The sequence below is a fragment of the Rhinolophus sinicus genome, chromosome 16 (genome assembly GCF_057876585.1).
Source record: "Rhinolophus sinicus isolate RSI-liver-muscle chromosome 16, RSI-T2T, whole genome shotgun sequence".
NCBI lineage: Eukaryota > Metazoa > Chordata > Mammalia > Chiroptera > Rhinolophidae > Rhinolophus > Rhinolophus sinicus.
This window is the reverse complement of record NC_142516.1, coordinates 135,979,639-135,999,212: the sequence shown is the minus strand read 5'-3', so window position 1 is coordinate 135,999,212 and position 19,574 is coordinate 135,979,639. Positions and strand designations below refer to the sequence as shown.

The 19,574-nt window shown below is 39.4% G+C and overlaps 1 protein-coding gene across 10 annotated transcripts in view; it reads right to left on the bottom strand.

Annotated features, from left to right (window-relative positions):
- CSGALNACT1 (chondroitin sulfate N-acetylgalactosaminyltransferase 1) overlaps positions 1–19,574 on the bottom strand; it is a 299,127-nt gene that overhangs the window by 22,736 nt on the left and 256,817 nt on the right. For all 10 annotated transcript variants that reach the window (XM_019742117.3, XM_074329587.2, XM_074329583.2 and 7 more), the window contains 2 exons: positions 17,337–17,553; positions 9,152–9,253 (listed from right to left, as the gene is read on the bottom strand). In XM_019742117.3, the coding sequence (XP_019597676.2) occupies positions 9,152–9,253; positions 17,337–17,553 (319 nt within the window). The remainder of the gene's footprint in view (positions 1–9,151; positions 9,254–17,336; positions 17,554–19,574) is intronic.

Below are 19,574 nucleotides of genomic sequence, written 5' to 3'. Positions count from 1 at the left end.
TTTAACTTCACTGATGTTTTCTCCTGCCTGTTTAAACCTGAGGTTGAGCCCTCTCCCCACTAAGTGAATTTTTCATTTTTGTTATTTTACTTTTCAACTCCAGAATTTCTATTTGTTTTTTATAACTTCTATCTCTTTATATGATGAGACATGGTTCTCATACTTTTCTCTAGTGCTTTAAATATGGTTGGTTTCTTTTAATTCTTTGAACATTTTTAATACAGCTGTTTTAAAGTCTTTGTGTAGTAAGCCCAATACCTGGGCTTCCTCGGAGACAATTTCTAATGATTTTTTTTCCCGTACATGAGCCATTTTTTTCTTTTTATGGATACCTCATAATTTTTTTTTAACTAAACATTTTAAATAATATAATGTGGCAACCCTGGAAATCAGAATCTCCCCCAGGGTTTGATGCTGTAATTTGTTTTTTGTTTGTTTAGTGACTTTCATGAACTAATTCTGTAGTCTGTAATCTTTGTTGTGTGTGACCCCTTAGTGGTAAGCAAATGATTAAACAGAGATTCCTAATTTCCTGGAACCAATGAGTCTCTAAGTCTTTGCCAACGGACTCCGTGTGCATGTTGGGGCATGCCACCAAAACTCAGACAGGCAGTTAACAACCTACCTGAGCCTTACACAGCCCCTCAAAGTCACCTTCTTGCACAGCCCCTCAAAGTCACCGAGAGGTGAGATGTCAGGGCCTGCTCAGGTCTTTCCTAAGTATGAGCACAGCCCTCAACATGTGCCTGCCCTTCTAGATCTCCAGGATTGTCCTGGAGCTTTTCAAAGCCGCTGTAGAGATCTCACTCCCCAGCTTCACCTTTTAAGCTTTTTGGTTAGTCTACTGTTTGCCCCAAATCTTACCTACCACTTTAGGCAGCCACAGTTACAGACTTTCTATAATTGTTTTTTTTTTTTTTTGACAAATACCCCATGCAGAAAGGGCTTTTTCCACTGGGAGAGTTCTGAGTCAGGTGAAATAAAGACAACTTTGTCAGTGGAGTCTTCCAGGGAACCCCCAGACAGGTCAGATAAGGACAGTTCTCTGGGAAGGGTGCTTTAAAGGAGCTCTAGCCCCATTTGGCCCCTGGTGGCTGCCAGGCTGTGGTTCTTGCTGTGCTCCTGGGCTGCTGGGTTTCAAGGCTACTGAAGAGCTGAAGAGGGTGGTGATAATAGGGCAAGTTAAAGCTCCACATGGCTCCCGGCTCACAACAAAAATTCCATCATTTTTCTAGGATACACACTTTGCAGATTGTTGCAAGTTTTGTTTAATTTCCAGAGTTCTTAAAAGGCTGACTCTGACCATTTTAAACAACTTTCTCATTGCTTTTATAGAGGAGAGTGTTTGCAGAGGTCTTTATTTCACCATTTTTGCTGACAACATGTTTTTTTTTCTTTTAACTGTTGCCATTATATTCTATTGTGTGATCTTAATATCATTTAATGTTTTCCTAATACGTATATTTTCCCAACGTATTTATATGGAAAAATTTTAAATCTTCAGAAACGTCAGAATAGTATAAGTACTCACCTAGATTCACCAAGTGCTAGCATTTGCCATACATTCTTTCTTCCCCTGAACCATTTGAGAGTTAGTTGCAGACATCATGACAACTTCACCCTCAAAGGTAAGTATCTCTCAAGAAACAGGACATCCTCCTTTACAGCGTTATAACAATATAATAATCACACTCAGAAAACTTTACACTGTCACACTGCTATAATCTATATATTATGTTCGAATTCTAAACGATTTAGAATGCCTAAAAACACAGGCCCATCGCAGTAAAGAGCTGGAACACCAACCAGAAGCACGTTTAGCCTCTGGCAAATACTGGTGAGATGTCACAGGCCTGAGATGCTGCCTTAATGTGCGAGGTGCTTCCCAGGATGCAAGACTCCTTATCTGCTTAGGAGAGATTCACTATGTGGCTTTTTTCATTTTAGCAGATGAGATTATCTAAAAGTTCCTCATTTAAGAAAAAAATTAAAACAAAGCAACAATTCTGCTCAAATTTCAGAAATAAATCAAAACAGAACAGAATGGAAAGAAACCTCACCCACCACCCCCGCCACCCCAATTTTCTTTTGGGATATCCTGATAAAATCTTCCTGATGGTATAGTGCATGTCAAACAAATCACTTCAAAGAGGTGTCACATGCTGACACATACCATGGCAAGGTAGGTCTCTGACAACACACAAAAAAATCCTCTCTTATGTCACATACTTGTGATGGCAGGGCAGTGTCTCATTTCTAGTACTTCAATCTCAGAGCTAATTCCTCTGAAAGATGCTTTTGTGTCCTCATGACTAGACAAAGATAGATTTGCCATGTAGTAAATGTCAACTGATGCTAATTCATCTACCAGTTACAATGTTTTGTAAATTTTCTAATACAGCAGGTCCTCAGTGCCATTCCACTGTAATGCGGATGAAACGCCATAGAAAGTTAACACTTATTTATATCAATTAGCCTGTGATAACGTTAGTTTCATTATACATTGTTTCGCTTAACGTCACTGAACCTATCGATGACATTAAGTGAGGACTCGTTGTACACAGCTCCAAGCAAACGTCAACCTAAGCCAGGATTCCTCAAACTGTGAGCCATGGGCCACCCACATCAGCATCACACGTGGAACTTATTCTAAGTGTTGGTTCCCAAGCGTCATCTCAGGCCTACTGACTCAGAATTCCTGGAGCTGAATCCCAGGAATGTACATTTTAAAAAGCAACATTTTTAAAAGGTTATCCAGAGCACATCTGTATTTGAGAGCCACTGAGTTAGGCTTTAATCTGGAATTAACTGAAGCTTAATATGCAAGAGTCTGTATAATAAAAATCAGATATTGAGAACTGATTTGTACTGTTTTCAATGGCAGTGGCTTTTAAATATTTTGACCACAACCCTTACAAGAGAATATATTATACAGTACACACACATTCGAGGTCCAACAATTAAGTTCACAAACTTGTTGCAATGATGTTGCTAACCTTTTTTGACATCAGAGGGGTTATTCATTATGAATTTGTACCAACTGGACAGTTAACCAAGTTTACTATTTGGATGTGCTGAAAAGGCTGCATGAAAAAGTTAGACAACCTGACCTTTTCGCCAACAATTCATGGCTCTTGCTTCACGACAAGGCATCGGCTCACATGGCACTGTCTGTGAGGGAGTTTCTAGCCAATAAACAAATAACTGTACTGGAACACCCTCCCTACTCACCTGATCTGGACCCAAATGATTTCTTTCTTTACCCAAAGATAAAGGAAATACTGAAAAGAAGACATTTTGATGACATTCAGGACATCAAGGTAATACAATGACAACTCTGATAGCCATTCCAGAAAAAGAGTTCCAAAATTGCTTTGAAGGGTGGAGTAGGCACTGGCATTGGTGCATAGCTTCCCAAGGGGAGTACTTCAAAGGTAACACTACTGACATTCAGCAATGAGGTATGTAGCACTTTTTCTAGGGTGAGTTCATGAACTTAATTGTTAGACCTCGTGCACACACACACACACACACACACACAGAAATTTCAGTTTCATGAAACAATATATATCCTTACTACTTGTGAAGCACTCTGATATCTTCTATCCTATTCTATTTCTATTTTTAAAACACTGAACATAACCCACTAAATCTATTTCACAACCTTCTAATGAATCACAAACTGCAGCTCGCAAAACACTGATCTATAGCAATCAACTGAAAAGTAAATCTCAATTGAGGAAGCATAAACTGAGAGAATAAAACACTGCATAGTCGTTAAACTAGATTTTTAAAAGATGTGGTTAATATATATATACATTTAGCTGGATCTAGAACCATTTAATCACAATACTGATACCCAAAGGAAATAAATTTCATTTAGACTGATTTCAAATCTTATTACTTTCAATTAACAATTATGCATTTTAGAAGAGAGTTTATTGGAGTGAAAATTGGGTGCAGTTTTAAGACTGGGCGTCCTGGAAGTTCACAGACAAGGTTCACATCCTAGTCTCCCACGTGTAGGAGATGACAACCTCAGTTAAATCTTGCTAAGCCTCATTTTCTTTATCTATGAAATGGGGCTAATAACAGCATCTATCTCATTAGTTGCTATGAGTATTAAATAAGATAATCCATGTAAATGATTATTTGTATTCAAAGATAAGATGCATTTACACAAAAGTTTTATCATCCTAAAAGAAGGTAAAAATGACATTTAAATAAAACTTCTTACATAAGTTTTCATAAAGATTACTATGGGTACCAGGCTGAGATGATAGGTAATTGGGAAGGTTCATCTGGAAGGTGGAGTGGCAGTGCCGCAGTGTGGAGTCAAGTCAGGCTGGCTGCAGAGGGGGTGCATTCCTAGGAGAGGTGGGCCGATCAATGTAACACCATGGACAGGGCAGGACACACCCCAAGGCATTGGGGACATCAACACTGCAGTTGTCACCAGTTAACAGAATGAGGACATCAACACAGAAAAAAAAAAATGCAATTCCAATTAATTTTGTCAAAGTTTCTGTAGCGCTGCTTTAAAACACTGATCGATTCAGTCTCTAGCATGAAGTAAGCCCTACCATTCAAATGATTTTACTTTTCTTGTTTAGATTCTATTCATTCTTTGCTCACCAAGCAACCTTCTGATTGAGAATTCAGCTTGCCAGGTAATTTGATATGGAGAAGAATGCCTTGATAATAAGAGTCCTTCAACATTCTAGTCAGTAAAAAGGGCATTTCCCACAACAATGCCTAAACTAGCCTTCCATTTATCCATCAGACTTGTGTAAATGTGGTCATATGTATCTATCAGCAAATGTCTGATCATCCTTTGATGTGCTCAGAAGGTGCCAAACCCAAGAGGACTGAGGTTCTCAACCCTCGCTGCATTTTAGGGTCACCTGGATAGCTACTCAAAAGCACCTTGGCATGGACAGCTGCCTGCTGTCCTCTCATGGGAAATCCCTGGGGTGGACCACCACTTTCTCAGACAATGGCTCTCAATCCTGGCTGTATGCTAGAATCATCTGCGAAAATTTTTAAAGATCCATGCCCACGGATGGACACTTTCAGAGATGTTAAAACCTATCCACTGTGCAGAGGACGTGAATTCTAATAATGCATGCTCCTCATTCCTAAGCAGAAATGAAAAGGATATTGCAATGTACTGCAGTCAGGAGATTTCTGTTTCACTTACATTTAGGATATTCAACTACTTTATTCTCTTTGGTCTGCCTTTGACAGGATCCATAGCTTTAAGCTGTTACTAGTTTTAAACTTTTAATTCCTTATTGACTGAGAACAGAGGTCAGCAAACTTTTTCTGTAAAGGACCAGACAGTAAAGTTTAGTCTTTGTGACTCATACAGTCTCTGTCACAACTATCCAACTCTGAAGTTACACCACAAAAGCAGCCATAAACAATATGTAAACAAATGAGCGTGCCCACATTCCAAGAAAATTTTGTTTACAAAAACAAGTGATGGACGAAATTTGGCCAGCGGACTGCTTCAGAATGTTTGAATAATTGTAATTAGTATTCTGATCATGTGCCCATTAATACAAAATTAGTAAAAAAGCATCAAACTAAATGCAGAAAGCACACTCAATCTTGGAATCTTCTCCTTTGACTGACTATCGTCCTATTACCATTTACCAGAAGCTCAAAACAGAGGCCCTGTTTATATTTAGACCGTACGGACCTATTCAGACTATTTCTGCCACTGAGTATTATTGACAGCCCTCCAAACCTTCACTTACCGAGAAACTACCTCCCCAGTTACTTGACTGAAACCCTGCAAACCTCCATAGCAAGCAGAGGGGAGCATGCCGGTACCATTCCAGCTTCCTCACTAGTAGAAAACACCATAGATATTTACTTACTAAATAAATACTTGTATACTTATTGTGGTAGGAAAAGAAATCCATCTCTGCTGCTTTTGAATATATTTATTCCCCCATGCAACCAATCAACAAGGTATAAATACAAAACCTTAAGTCTAAAGTTTTTAAATATTTTCTGTTCACTCTTCCAAAAAATTGAAGAAGAGACAGTACTCCCTAACTCATTTTATGAGGCCAACATTACACTGATACCAAAACCTGGTAAGGACAACACAAAAAGAGAAAACTACAGACCAATATATCTGATGAATACAGATGCAAAAATCCTAAGCAAAATTCTAGCAAACAGAATACAACAATGTATTAAAAAGATTATTCATCACGACCAAGTGGGGTTCATCCCCGGGGCACAAGGATGGTTCATCATCCTCAAATCCATCAATGTGATACATCATGTAAACAAAATAAAGGACAAAAATCATATGATTATATCAATTGATGCACAAAAAGCATTTGGGAAGATACAACATCCATTTATGATTAAAACACTTAACAAAATAGGTATAGAAGGAAAATACCTTAACATAATAAAGGCCATATATGACAAGCCCTCAGCTAATATCATAATTAATGGTGAAAAACTGAAGCCCTTTGCTCTATGTTGAGGAACACAACAGGGCTGTCCCCTATCACCTCTGCTTTTCAACATAGTGTAGGAAGTCCTTGCCAGAGCAATCAGGCAAGAGAAAGAAATAAGAGGCATCCAAATTGGGAATGAAGAAATTAAATTGTCACTCTTTGCAGATGAAATGATGCTATGATGCTATATATAGAAAACTCCACCAAAAAGCTATTAGAAACAATTAACGAACACAGTAAAGTTGCCGGCTACAAAATCAACGTACAAAAGTCCACTGCAATCCTATATACTAACAATGAAATCTCAGAAAAAGAAAAAAAAAATTCCTTTTGCAATTGCAACAAAAAGAATAAAATACCTAGGAATAAACTTAACCAAGGATGTGAAAGACCTATATGCTGAAAACTATAAGACATTTTTCAAAGAAACTGAAGAAGACACAAAGAAATGGAAAGACATTCCGTGCTCATGGATTTGAAGAATCAACATTGTTAAAATGGCCATATTACCCAAAGCAATGTACAGATTTAATGCAATCCCCATCAAAATCCCATAGTCATTTTTTAAAGAAATAGAACAAAAAAATCATCAGATTTGTATGGAACCATATTTGTATGGAATACCCAAAGCAATCCTAAGAAAAAAGAACAATGCCGGAGGTATCACACTCCCTTATTTCAGCTTGTACTACAGGGCAACAATAATCAAAACAGCATGGTATTGGCAGAAAAACAGACACACAGACCAATGGGATAGAATTGAGAACCCAGAAATAAACCCACATAAATATGGACAGATAATTTTTGACAAAAAAAGCAAAAAACATACAATGGAGAAAAGACAGCTTTTTCAATAAATGGTGCTGGGAGAATTGGAAAGCTACATGCAAAAGAATGAAACCGGACTGCTATCTGTCACCTTGTACCAAAATTAATTCCAAATGGATCAAAGACCTAAGCATAAGACCTGAAACAATAAACTGCATAGAAGAAAACATAGGTACTAAACTTATGGACCTTGGGTTCAAAGAGCATTTTATGAGTTTGACTCCCAAGGCCAGGGAAGTAAAAGCTAAAATAAATGAATGGGGCTATATCAAACTTAAAAGCTTCTGCACAGCAAAAGAAACCATCAACAAAATAAAAAGGCAACCAACTGAATGGGAGAAGATTTTTGCAAACAGTGCCTCCGATAAGGGGCTAATATCCAAAATATACAACTCAACAACAGAAAAACAACCCAACTGAAAAATGGGCAGAGGACCTGAAGAGACATTTCTCCAAAGAGGACATACAAATGGGAAATAAATGTATGAAAAAATGCTCAACATCACTAATCATCAAAGAAATGCAAATAAAAACCACAATGAGATATCACCTCACCCCAGTTAGAATGGCTATCATCAATAAGACAAATAGTAACAAGTGTTGGAGAGGCTGTGGAGAAAAAGAAACCCTCATACACTGTTCGTGGGAATGCAAATTGGTGCAGCCACTATGGAAGGCAGTGTGGAGATTCCTCAAAAAATTAAGAATAGAATTACCATATGACCCAGCAATCCCTCTCCTGGGTATCTACCCCAAAAAATCTGAAAACATTTATCCATAAAGACATGTGTTCCAATGTTCATTGCAGCTTTATTTACGGTGGCCAAGACATGGAAACAATCAAAATGTCCTTCGATAGATGAATGGATAAAGAAGTTGTGGTATATATACACAATGGAATACTATTCGGTGGTAAGAAAAGATGAAATAGGACCATTTGTGACAATGTGGATGGATCTTGAGATTATAATGCTAAGAGAAATAAGTCAGATAGAAAAAGTAGAGAACCATATGATTTCATTGATATGCGGTATATAAAACTGAAAACAACAACAGAACAAGACAAATAAATGAAGGAATAAAAACTCATAGACACAGACAATAGTTTAGGGATTACCAGAGGGTAAGGGGGGAGGAGGCATCTAGAAGAAGGTAAACGGGGTCTAATATATAGTGAGGGAAAGAGAACTGACTCTGGGTGGTGAGCACACAATGTGAAATATAGATAATGTATTACAGAATTGTACACCTGAAATCTATGTAACTTGACTAACAATTGTCACCCCAAAAAACTTTAATTTAAAAAAAAATTTTTTTCTGTTCAACTGAGTACAGTTCATCAAAGATCCTGCCCCAACCATCACTCTGGCTCCACCCCAATCTCTCAAAATGCACAAGGAATGAAAAATCAGAAGAGTGAGACCATTTGCTAAGTGGATGAGATCCAAGTATGGATATCACTCTGAGCCTTACAAGCTGTGGCTGAGATAGAGCTCACTGCACAGCTGTGCCTTCCCTAATTCCCATTCTGCAACATAAAAGCCCCGCATCTGCAGTTCTGAGAATGATGACATCCAGTCACATGGAAGCCCAAAAAAGCCGGTGCTTCCCACCCTTGCTGCTCATGGCAGTTTATCCTAAAATCAACACACTGCACAGCGAGGACTAGTGTCAGGCAGGGAGGGTGCAGAATTCCCCCTACACGCGGACAGAGACCAACCAATCCCCTAGTTCACCCACAGTATTAAAGAAACTAAAACGAAAGCAGAAGTTTCAGGCTTGGATGCGTACAAGCTCAGTTACCATGCCTCCCGATTACGGCTCCACAACGTACTTACTTGGAAGTGTTTTCAAGTATTCCTTTGACCTCATTCATTTCTTCTTTCCCAAAGTAAACAACGGTTAGATGAATTCTCCCATCCTGCTGGATACATGTCTCCCTAGAAAACAAAAGACACGTATGTCTGGAGCTATTTGCACAGTAACAGGCAAGGCCCAAACAAATGCCTGTTTTGTAAAGTACAAAAGGGTCTTGAAGAAAACTGAGTGCAGAGATAGGACAGTGAGACATTTATGGCTGACCGTCACAGTTACCTGTATTTGTATTGATTTTACCAAGAAAACAATGAAATTTAAATGTGTAGATCTGGTAAATGAAAACTCAGATGCAAGAGGCCGTAAGTCCAATCTGCCATAGGCCTAGCCCACTGGGGCCATCCAGTGTCATGGAAAGGGCACTGGATCCGACCTTTCTCTGCCATAAGAAGTCTACGAAATATAGAAGACATAAATTCCATTTTACAGGTGAGAAAGCTAAAGCCCAGAGAGGGTGAGACCAGAATCCTTGTCTATGGCTTTTCTTGCGTGTGCCAAAGACAAATAGTCTTAAAGCCTGAATGAGCACAGGCAAAAAGACATTCTTTTGTTTACGACTCTAGAAACCCTTGGTAACACCTGGTGGCATGACTGTCTGAAGCAATGAAAAGAGAGGAGGCACAGTTGCTGTGTCTCACCTTCCCACGCAGACACAATTACTGTTACTAGTTCTCCATTTCTCCTCTGTGGAACTCTGACCGTCCCAGGTACCTGGCACTTGATGTTCTAGGGCCCCGACAGCCCTCTCAGGGCCAGGCCTCTGGCTCACGGCTATCTAGAACTGCATTCCCCACCAAAGCTTACCTATTATTTGCCCATGACCTGTTCTCTCAATGGTTACACCTAGCTAACCTAGTAAGATCCTCTGCTGAGGGTTTACTTCATATATAGATGTGTCATATGTGTGCGAATGTATGTGGAGATATGTGTATGTGAATGTATGTGTGCAAATATACGTGTATGTAAATATGTATTTATGCATACACGTATGTGTGTACACATAATTTTAACAGTTTTCTGGAAGCAAGTTAATGGAAAGATTCTACTAGTGGGATGATATTTTGTGATATATTAATATGCTGCATATCCTTCCATTTTATTCCTTTTGTCCCTGTGTTAGCTACTTTCTTTAATGCCCAGACCACAATCCACATCATAGCTTCTCAGAAATTGGCAGAGGCCAATTTATGACACTGAAAAGGGGTGACTATCTAGCTGAGGTGGCTGGGAGAAATCCAAAGAAATAGAAGGCATGGTTCCTGTTCTCAAAAAAAATCTTATGTAAGGAACAAAATAAAATAAGCTCAAATAAAATAAGGACACCTCATGGCACTGATAAAAAGTAGAGAGAATTCAGAAAAACGGCAAACCCTGTGGGCTACAATGGCGGGGGCCTTGAAGGATGGGCGGGGTTTAAAACGGTAGAGAGGAGGAAGACGAGAATTCCTGGTGGAAGAAAAATCAGGAAAAATTACATTGACCCTGGGCAAGAGGCACACTGGGGTCACCCTGGTCACAGGTATGGCTTTGAGAATTCTGTTTACTTCCTGTGGAAGTAAGGTAAGAGCTACCTCTGAAACCCAGACTGATGGCAGAGCTCTTAGAAACAGGCAAAGGACCAGAAACAGACGCCCGGGATGTGACAACGTGCTTCAAAACTGAGAGCTCCCTCACAGCCCCGGTCCCTGCTGACTGAATCACCACCCACCGACAATAAAATTCTCGGTACATAAAAGATCCCTTCTGCAAACTTGCAAGATAATGCTTTAACTTCCTTTGCCAGGACAGAATAAAAGTACACACACACAGTGCCAAGCACCCAAAAAACCGTGCTTTAAAATTGTGTGTGCTGTTGGAAAAAATCCATCCCAGAATCAGGAGAAAGTCATTGTGGAGCCTGAATAAAAAGGGTTTTCGTTTTTCTAGTAACATCTTTGCTGGCGTCGTAAAAAAGCACTTCCTGTTTCCAAGGAATAAAACAGACACCTTGGACCTTTACTTTTCATTCAGCAGCTGAGACTTCCCAAAAAGGCAAAGCAGAATCTGTGTGAGGTCCACCTCCAGGGGCCCATTCCATTGATTCATTTATTCCTTCCTTCATTCAGCAAACACTAACCAAACTAACACACCAGGTGCCAGATACTCTACCAGGAGATCTTAAAAAATGAGTAAGATATATAATATTTCTGCCCTTGAGAAGTTCCATGAAAACATCACTACCTGCCTGAATTACCTCGTCATTTTTGTATTTTTCAAAAGAATTCTCACTAGACTCTCTCCCAAACGTATGTGAGAAAGAGTGTGTATGTGGGTGACCGTGTACATGAAGGTGTCTGTATTTTGGTATAATTATTTGTACATGGACACAAGCTGCCTAGATCCCTGGAGACAACTTTGTTTGCAATGTATTATTCTTGTTGGAGTAAGATTTTAAAAGAATCATCATTTATGGTCCCTGTTGGGGCCCCAACCATCCAGTTTGCCTGGGATTCTCCAGGTCTTAGCCCTGAAAGTCCACTTCCCAGGAAATCCCTCAGTCCCAAGCAAACTGGGACAACTGGTCACCCTACCTGCCTCAGGGACTTTACAGTGTATTAGAAGGAATGGACAGTTGAAGAGCTATAATGTAAGGCAGGATGGAATAACTGCAGTAATAGCTGGGTGGTTTACATTTTAAAGGAGACACACTGGAAGGATGTTTCCATTAAATCAATTTCAAATAGTGACCATCACAAACCATGTACCCAAAATAGTGGGAAACAGCAAAAGTCTTGACCAGTAAAAGGGACATAATCTTCTGTCTTAAACATCACAAAGAGGATGCCAAAGAAAGAAATGAAGGATTCTATTCTAGCCTCACGGAGCTCCCAGCTCCAGCAACGTCCTCCAGAAGAGGAGCTGGAGAAGCAGCTGGGTGGCGAGAAGGCAGCCCAGGGGAATGGCTGGTCTGGGGAGAGGCAGGAACCCCAACTCCTACTTTGGGATCTCAGTACAGGAAGAGCCGCAGCAGAGTATTTGGTCTCTCCACATCATGTAGAAAATAGAGAAGGAAGGTAGAACTAACCTAATTGTGTTTTGTGAACTAACTTCTGCAAGAGGAGGACTTGGCAGAACCAAAGGATAAAAGATCATCATTAGCCAACATCCCTCATAAGAGTGGGAAGAGGGGAAGGGATGAGAGACGCTGACAGCTGGAAGCAGTACTTTACATATGTCCCCCCATGACACACGCACACCATTAAATAGAAGGCCAAAACCTTATCTCTTTTCCTCTTTTCCACTTGTGGGAGTTTTGGAAAGAGCCTCTGAAGACAGCAGGTAAATGAGGTAATAGAAGTAAATAAATAGGGCTGAGTCTCTTGGATGTTCCAGGCCTCAGGCCTTAACCGATGGCCTGTTCTGAGAGCAAAATACTCTGCCCCTCAGGGAAAAGATCCACCCACAACTAGGGAGAATGAGCTTGGTACAGCTCACAGATCCATTCCAAGGCTCAGAAGAGCCACAGGAATTGGGAACCTCCGACAACGGCTGCACAAAGCCTCAGCTGAGTTCTTTCTCACCGCTACCCATTCCTTCAGACTACAAATGAAGTGACTAGAACAATAAATACCCTGTCCTCAGAATATAGCTAGGAGTCGGACACAAACAGTTCTCAGTCAAGACGTGGAGGTAGCCAAGGAGAATCTGCCCCTACGTCAGAGCAAACAGTCTGGGTGGCCGTCTGTATGCAATGCAGAAAAAGGATAAAGAGAAACATCATAACTACCACATTTTAAGAGTAACAACAAAATTAAAGGGAGAGAGAATTAAGAAAGCAATAGTGTTCAAAAAGCCAATGAAAACATAGTCTGAAAGAAAATAGAACTCAAACAGAAGAAAATGTCTTACAAAAAGTGTTTCACACTTTCTTTAAAAAAATGTGAATTTAATAAAAAAAAAAAAAGGTTCAAAGAGGAAATGACGAAAACAACAGATGAAGGTTAACAGGCACATTCTGTGCTCAGAAGAATACATTGGTAAACAAAGCAAACAGAAGTATTATAATAAAATAAAAATAGCAAGGCACAGAATAGAAACATGTGAAAACCAAATTCATCATGTAAAGGAAAGTCTTATGTGAAAGCAGATAAAAGAGAAAGGCCTTAAAAAATAGAGAAGCTAATAAGTGGAGAAGACCTAAGAATATACAATAGTGTCTGAAAAGCAGAGAACCCAACAAAGCAGAAATATGAGGTGTGATCAAAAAATACGGTGAATATTTAAATACCCAATATTAGAACACCCATAAAAGCTCCCTGAAATGAAAGAATCCGCATAACTAAAAAGAAAACTGAATTACAGGAAAATCTGAGAGAGACTAGACACTCAGATGAGACATATCCTGATGAAGTTATTATAATTCAAGACTAACAAAGGACTTTTTCGGGCATTAAGCAAAAGTTAAAGTAAGTCATTTTCAGGGCTGACAAAAATCAAGTTGTCCTAACACTTCTCCATGGTATCATTAGATCCATGAAGAATGTCTACAGAGTCTTAAGGAAAGAGTCTCCTATGTCTGGCAAAGTTATACTTAAACTATAAAGATAATAAGTAGACATTCTATTCTCAAGCACTTAAGACCCTTCATGAAATAATTTCTTGACCATGAAGTCTAGCCAACCAAGACTTTACGAATGAACAAGCTGTGGTGGGAGGACAGCTAATAAACACACTAAATCCTCTTTAATATAGGAACTGTGGTGCAAAACAGGATGTAAAGGTTCCAAACCATGACAGGGTAAAAATAATAGATAGTTAACAAAATTGGAAGATGAGACGTAGCAGGGAGAGAAAGTATAACCATGTTGATTTCCTCCTCTTATTGCAATGTTTCAATCAATCCAATCTGAAATTAAAATGTGCAGTAAAAATACATAATAATTCCAATCTTTTCGGTTTTGGAAAATCACTTTTTTAACTTCAGAGGGCTCTCTTAGGAACTAGTATCTCTTACAGCAGAGAAACATTTTCTTAAAGATCAGCAATTTCTTCGGTTATATGTCAGATTATCTTTTACACATTTAAGTAAAATAAATTTTAATTTTTAACTTAAAAATAGAACATATAGTATATCTCATGTGATAGTAAATTATTCCTAGCTAGCAAGTTATTCTTCTATCTTCATATATACAAAGAACGGTGCCGAGAATGGTGTTCAATTAATATTAAAAATGGTTAATTTGGGGAAGCAGGGCCAATAGTGAATTTTTAAATAATTGATTCCTTGGTGTGTTGTATATTGTTTAAATATCTTTTAATATCTATATATCACTTTTACAAACTAAAAAGTCATGTTTAAATTATAAAAGCCCAAAATAACTTTCGTTGAATATTTAATGAAACATAAAATATATGTTAACTATATAGAAACTTACAAAATAGAGAGAATCTGAAAGAAGGAAATAAAAATCACTCATTGTGCCATCTTCAATGCCAACCACAGTTAGCAGTTTCCAACCTTGGGTTGGATGGGACTTCATAACCACAACATCAAATATTTAATAAATAGCCCCTTATATTTTCTCCCAATACTTTTTATGGTCATATTAATTGCACTTAAATATTTAATTGACCAGCATTTACTTTGGGTTTGGTGTGAAGTAAGAGTTAAACCTTTTCTGCTTTGTTTGGTTAGTTGTGCTAAAGCCAGGCACTGAGCAGTCCATTCTCTGCTGGCTGATTTGAAATGCCACTTTTACTGAATTCTGACATAGAATTAAACACCCTCAGGTTTGAGTATTCTCTCTCATCTCATTTTTTTCAGATACCTCAACACACTCAAAATCCCCTAGACTACAGAACAAACTCCCCACTCAGCCTTCTGCTCAAACATCTTGTCATGGGAAGACTTGCTTATGTCCCACTGTCCCTCATGTCTCTTTCTGCTGTAGCTTCTAGCTCTGTACGTATGACTCGATCCTACTCTCCCTGAAGGCAAACACTGCATTTCCAACTCGTCTTCTTAGCCTTCCATTTAGTCAAGTGCCCAACACACACACAGGCCCTCTAAACAGCCCACCCACCAACAAGTCTCCCCACCCACCCTCCCCTGCCTATGGGCAACAATCCCAAGAGTGAAAGTCAAGAAAAAGGCCCCAGGATTTTTGTTTGTTTTTAAAACATCATTTCACCATCTCAATTTTGGAGACTTGTAAGCTACTAGATTTACTTTTTTCACCAATATTTCCCTTCTAGTTTTATTCCTATTGTTAATTATTTGCAATCCTCATGATAGTAAGACAATAAATGGCCAGTCATCTATACTGAAGAGAATCCTGCTATTCCAGGCCCCAGAGTCCCATGCAGAGAACTTGGCCCTTCACTGAGCAGACATTCCTTAAGGGCAAGCACCACCTTACCAAGCCAAACACACTCAGAGACTGGCCTACGTGCTGAAGCAAATCTCAGGGCCCTTAATCTGGCAAGCTCTGGGCAGCCTCCCAGCCAAAGGAACTTACTATAAACTAGTCCTAGAAATGGGCACACCAGCTGCTTGGAGTAATGATTTGACTTAATGCCCAGTGGCAACCACAGGCTCCATCCCTCTTAGGATGTACTGCTTAATCCACCAGTGGCACTCTGCCATTCCAAAGAGAAGACAGAGAGAGAACATAGCAACATCAGAGAAAGGCTGAGAGAAGCCAAAGTGACACAGACACTTCAATACTGGAGCCAGAAGAATACAGCCTACAGTCAAGTGATTGTATCCACAGGGGTATTCTACAAACTGGGAACAAATGGAAAGACTGGCCTACCCTATTCTGCATGATATCACCACTAAGGGCACAACTCCTGAACCTGGAACAGAAAAGACAAAGGGAGTTGTGCTCCCTTTCTTCACATACTTGAAAGGCTATGATGTTTAAAAGAAAATGGATGTGTTCAGTCATTTCTTCAGAGGCTGGAACTAGACAACTTGGGTAGAAATTTCAGGGCGGTGGACATCAGGTCATAATAAAAGTGGGCTTTCTGTCTAGAGCTGGTCAACATAGAGGCAGCCTACCTTGTGAAGGAGGTAGTTATCTAGTACACGCACACACCACACACACAACACACACACACACACCATAGAGAACTGTGTATCAGGAATGCTATCAAGGGATTCTGAACTAAGGGAGAATTAGACCAAATGAGTTCCAAAGGTCTCTTCTAAGACTACTGGATCCTGACCTTAAAATTTAATTAGAAAAGGGTTACTCTTCAAATGTAAACATTTTAAAAAGAGTATGTTTGTTATCCAGAATTTTGAGAAGTATCAACTACACCCTTACACTGCACATTCCTGGCTTTTAATAATGTGAATTCAATGATAAAAAATTAAAAATAAGTTCAATCTTCCAAGATTTATAATTAGACGCATATGACTTTCTATCTTTAAAACCAGCTATCTAAGCAAGTTAGCTGATTAACCTCAACCAGTAAGTGAATATTAGCCATAATAGCTTATAAGATCCAACATTGCACAAGAGCTTAAAGACACACATACTAAAATAACAACTACATTACTGCATCTGAAAATAAAACCCTACTTAGTTTTTTTGAGTAGCTACAAAAACGAGTGCTTGGAAACTTCTTGGCACAATTCTTAATTTAATATCTGAAGAGACATGGGTTAAAATAAAAAAATACATTCGGATTCAATCCACTCCAGCTGCTGCTAGAGCAGGACAGCAAACGAAGCCAGTCCAGAGTTGAGGGAGTACATCCTCTAGCACAAGTCCCTGGCCACGTGGGCGCTCACCTCTGACAATCTGGGGGACGACCCAGTCCACTGATGAAATAGCACGGCCCCTACTGTCCTCAAACCTGAGCCCAAACTCAATTAAAACTGAACACAGCAGGCAGGAGGCCATCTATGCAGGTCCTGAGGAAAAGCCAGTCCTTCCTACTTTTCACTTCTGAAGGTAAATGTGCTTATCTGGCAGCTTTCTAATTGCTTTAGGGAAAGGCAAACGCAAGTGATAAACTTTATATGAAGAAAACAGAGTTAAACAAGAAGAGAAAGGGGCCTTTGTACTTGGCCCCGGGAAATGAGAGAGATGACGGGAAATGATATCAGCATTTAACACACAGCACATTGGGGAAGATAAACAGGTACAACAAACAGACCTGAAATTCTGCATGAACTGTCGGAACTTGTCCACCCTCTTTGCCAGTGGCACAATAACGTTGATAAGCATGTTGGCCATGTTGAGTTTTTCATTTTTTACTTTCATGATAGGTCCAAAGGGTCGAAACAAGACAAGTCGTCTGAATTCGTGCTTGTGGTCCCCTTTGAACGTGAGCTCATACAAAGTGCCTTTATCCTTTTCTGTGCGGTAAATCCCTGTTAACAGAAACGCAAGAAGAGAGAGTTGTAAAAATTAGCCTTAACAACAACAAAAACATAGTTTTCCAATGATTAATGAAACATTTGTATATGTAGCTCCATTTAATTTCTCATTAAAAATGTTATTAAAAGAGAAAAAAATAAAAATGAGAATAAAGATTGAATTGATCAGTTGAAAAAATAATTAGCCTTGTCTGCTGAGGGTTTTAATAGCTAAGATCTAGCACAAAAAGCCTTTTTTAAAAAAATTGAATTAAGATTAAATCCCTACAACTAATAATTATTAGAAAACTCCAAACGCTCCCACTTTAAAATTCCGAAAGAAATCAAAGTACCATTCATTTAAAAATCACAGCTATGAAGACTTCATAAAAACATGGGGAAAAGTTTGTAACATTGGGTACAAAACTGTATTTAGAGGCATCAAAGAAAGGACTATAAGAAAATATGTCAAAATAAGACTGGTGATGTGGAGTCGAGTTATATATTTTTTCTTTTCTGCTATTATATACATTTTCTGCAATATGATTAAATAATCATTATAATTATTACATTTATTTAATTTAAAAAATGTGTCAAAATTATCATAGAAATTATAGCCATTTCAGATGACCTGTCTATACTAATCTATTCAGGGCCAGTCCCATGGGTCATGTAGCCCTCTGGAAGCTTCCGGAAGCATTAAAGAGGAAAACACATAAAATACCCAGCACAGTAGCAGGCACACATTTTATTTAATTTCATATCACCTTCCTGCCTCTGAGAAGCAGCAGAGCTCAGCGCCTCACAGCCAGACTAGTCTATTTATGACTCCAAACTGTGCTATACTCCATGGCACTGTTACTGAAACGCCACACACTGTCACTTGTCAGGTTGAAGATGTGACCCAGCATCTCAGCTCAACTCTCAGGGTGAGCCTCCCGAGGACGTGACCCGACAGAACTTCCCTACACAATCCTCAGGCACTTATGCTCTAATGCCTTCCCTGTAGCACCAGTTATTGTTGGTGTTTTTTCTATAATCAGAACCAAAAAAAAAAAAAAAAAAAAAAACCCATAAAATTCAACAAATCACCAGATAAACGTCCTCATCTCTTATCTCTGGTCTGCCATGTTTTCTATCCCATGTCTCTTCCTTCCTTTTAATCCCCAGGTTAGCTGGAATGCACCTCCCAGTCTTTGAGAAGCTACAAAAGTAAATTTCCAGGGGAAATATCTGCCTATAGTCAGATACACTTTCTGAGGTGTCTCACAAACCACTTCTCTTTTTTTCCTCATCCTCCCTCCTCTTGTGTGGGAACTACAGGTCTTCTTTACAAACACTGCCAAGTTCTTTTCTCTGCTCTTTACCTCACAGGAGCTCTTCATCCTATAGCCCCGGTTTGACAGCTTCTTTGATCCTGTTCAGTTTGGATCTCCTTCAGGTGCCACAAAGAGGAGATTGGTACTGCAAATTTTCACAGTGTCATTTCTCACTGCTGTCTCACGGGCCTGCCTAGAGATTCAAAATGAGCCAGCCGCTGGCAGTGGGCACGGATGATTGAAGGGCTTGAAGGAGAGAGTTACAAGGACCAAGTCCTCCTCTGAAGCCTCATCACTTCCCTGGGTGACAGGGCATACTGCTCAACAGCCCTCAAAGTCAGGGAAGTTGACAGAAGTTTTGCTGAGCTCGTGTTGGAACAAAATTCAGAGTCCCTGCAGGGGCCATTCATAGAAGAAAGGAGGGGGTTCATTTCTTAAGAAGCTCAAAGGATGTGTGTGAAAATGTGAAGTGGTTCCCTTCAAAGCCTGTTAATTCTTTCAGGCAACTAGTACTCATTGAGGAAACAGGCTCTTCCCCACCTCTAATGTGTTTACAGCAGCAGCGGGGTTAAACCACCAACGCCCAGCGTCCACATAAGGTTGTGCTGAGTCACAAAGGAGTCGCATTTGGTAACAGCATTATCTGACCAACCGAAATAGGCCTGCTGGGGTCCTTGGCTGCACCTTGTCAAGTTTCTGTTATTCAGAGTCAGCAAG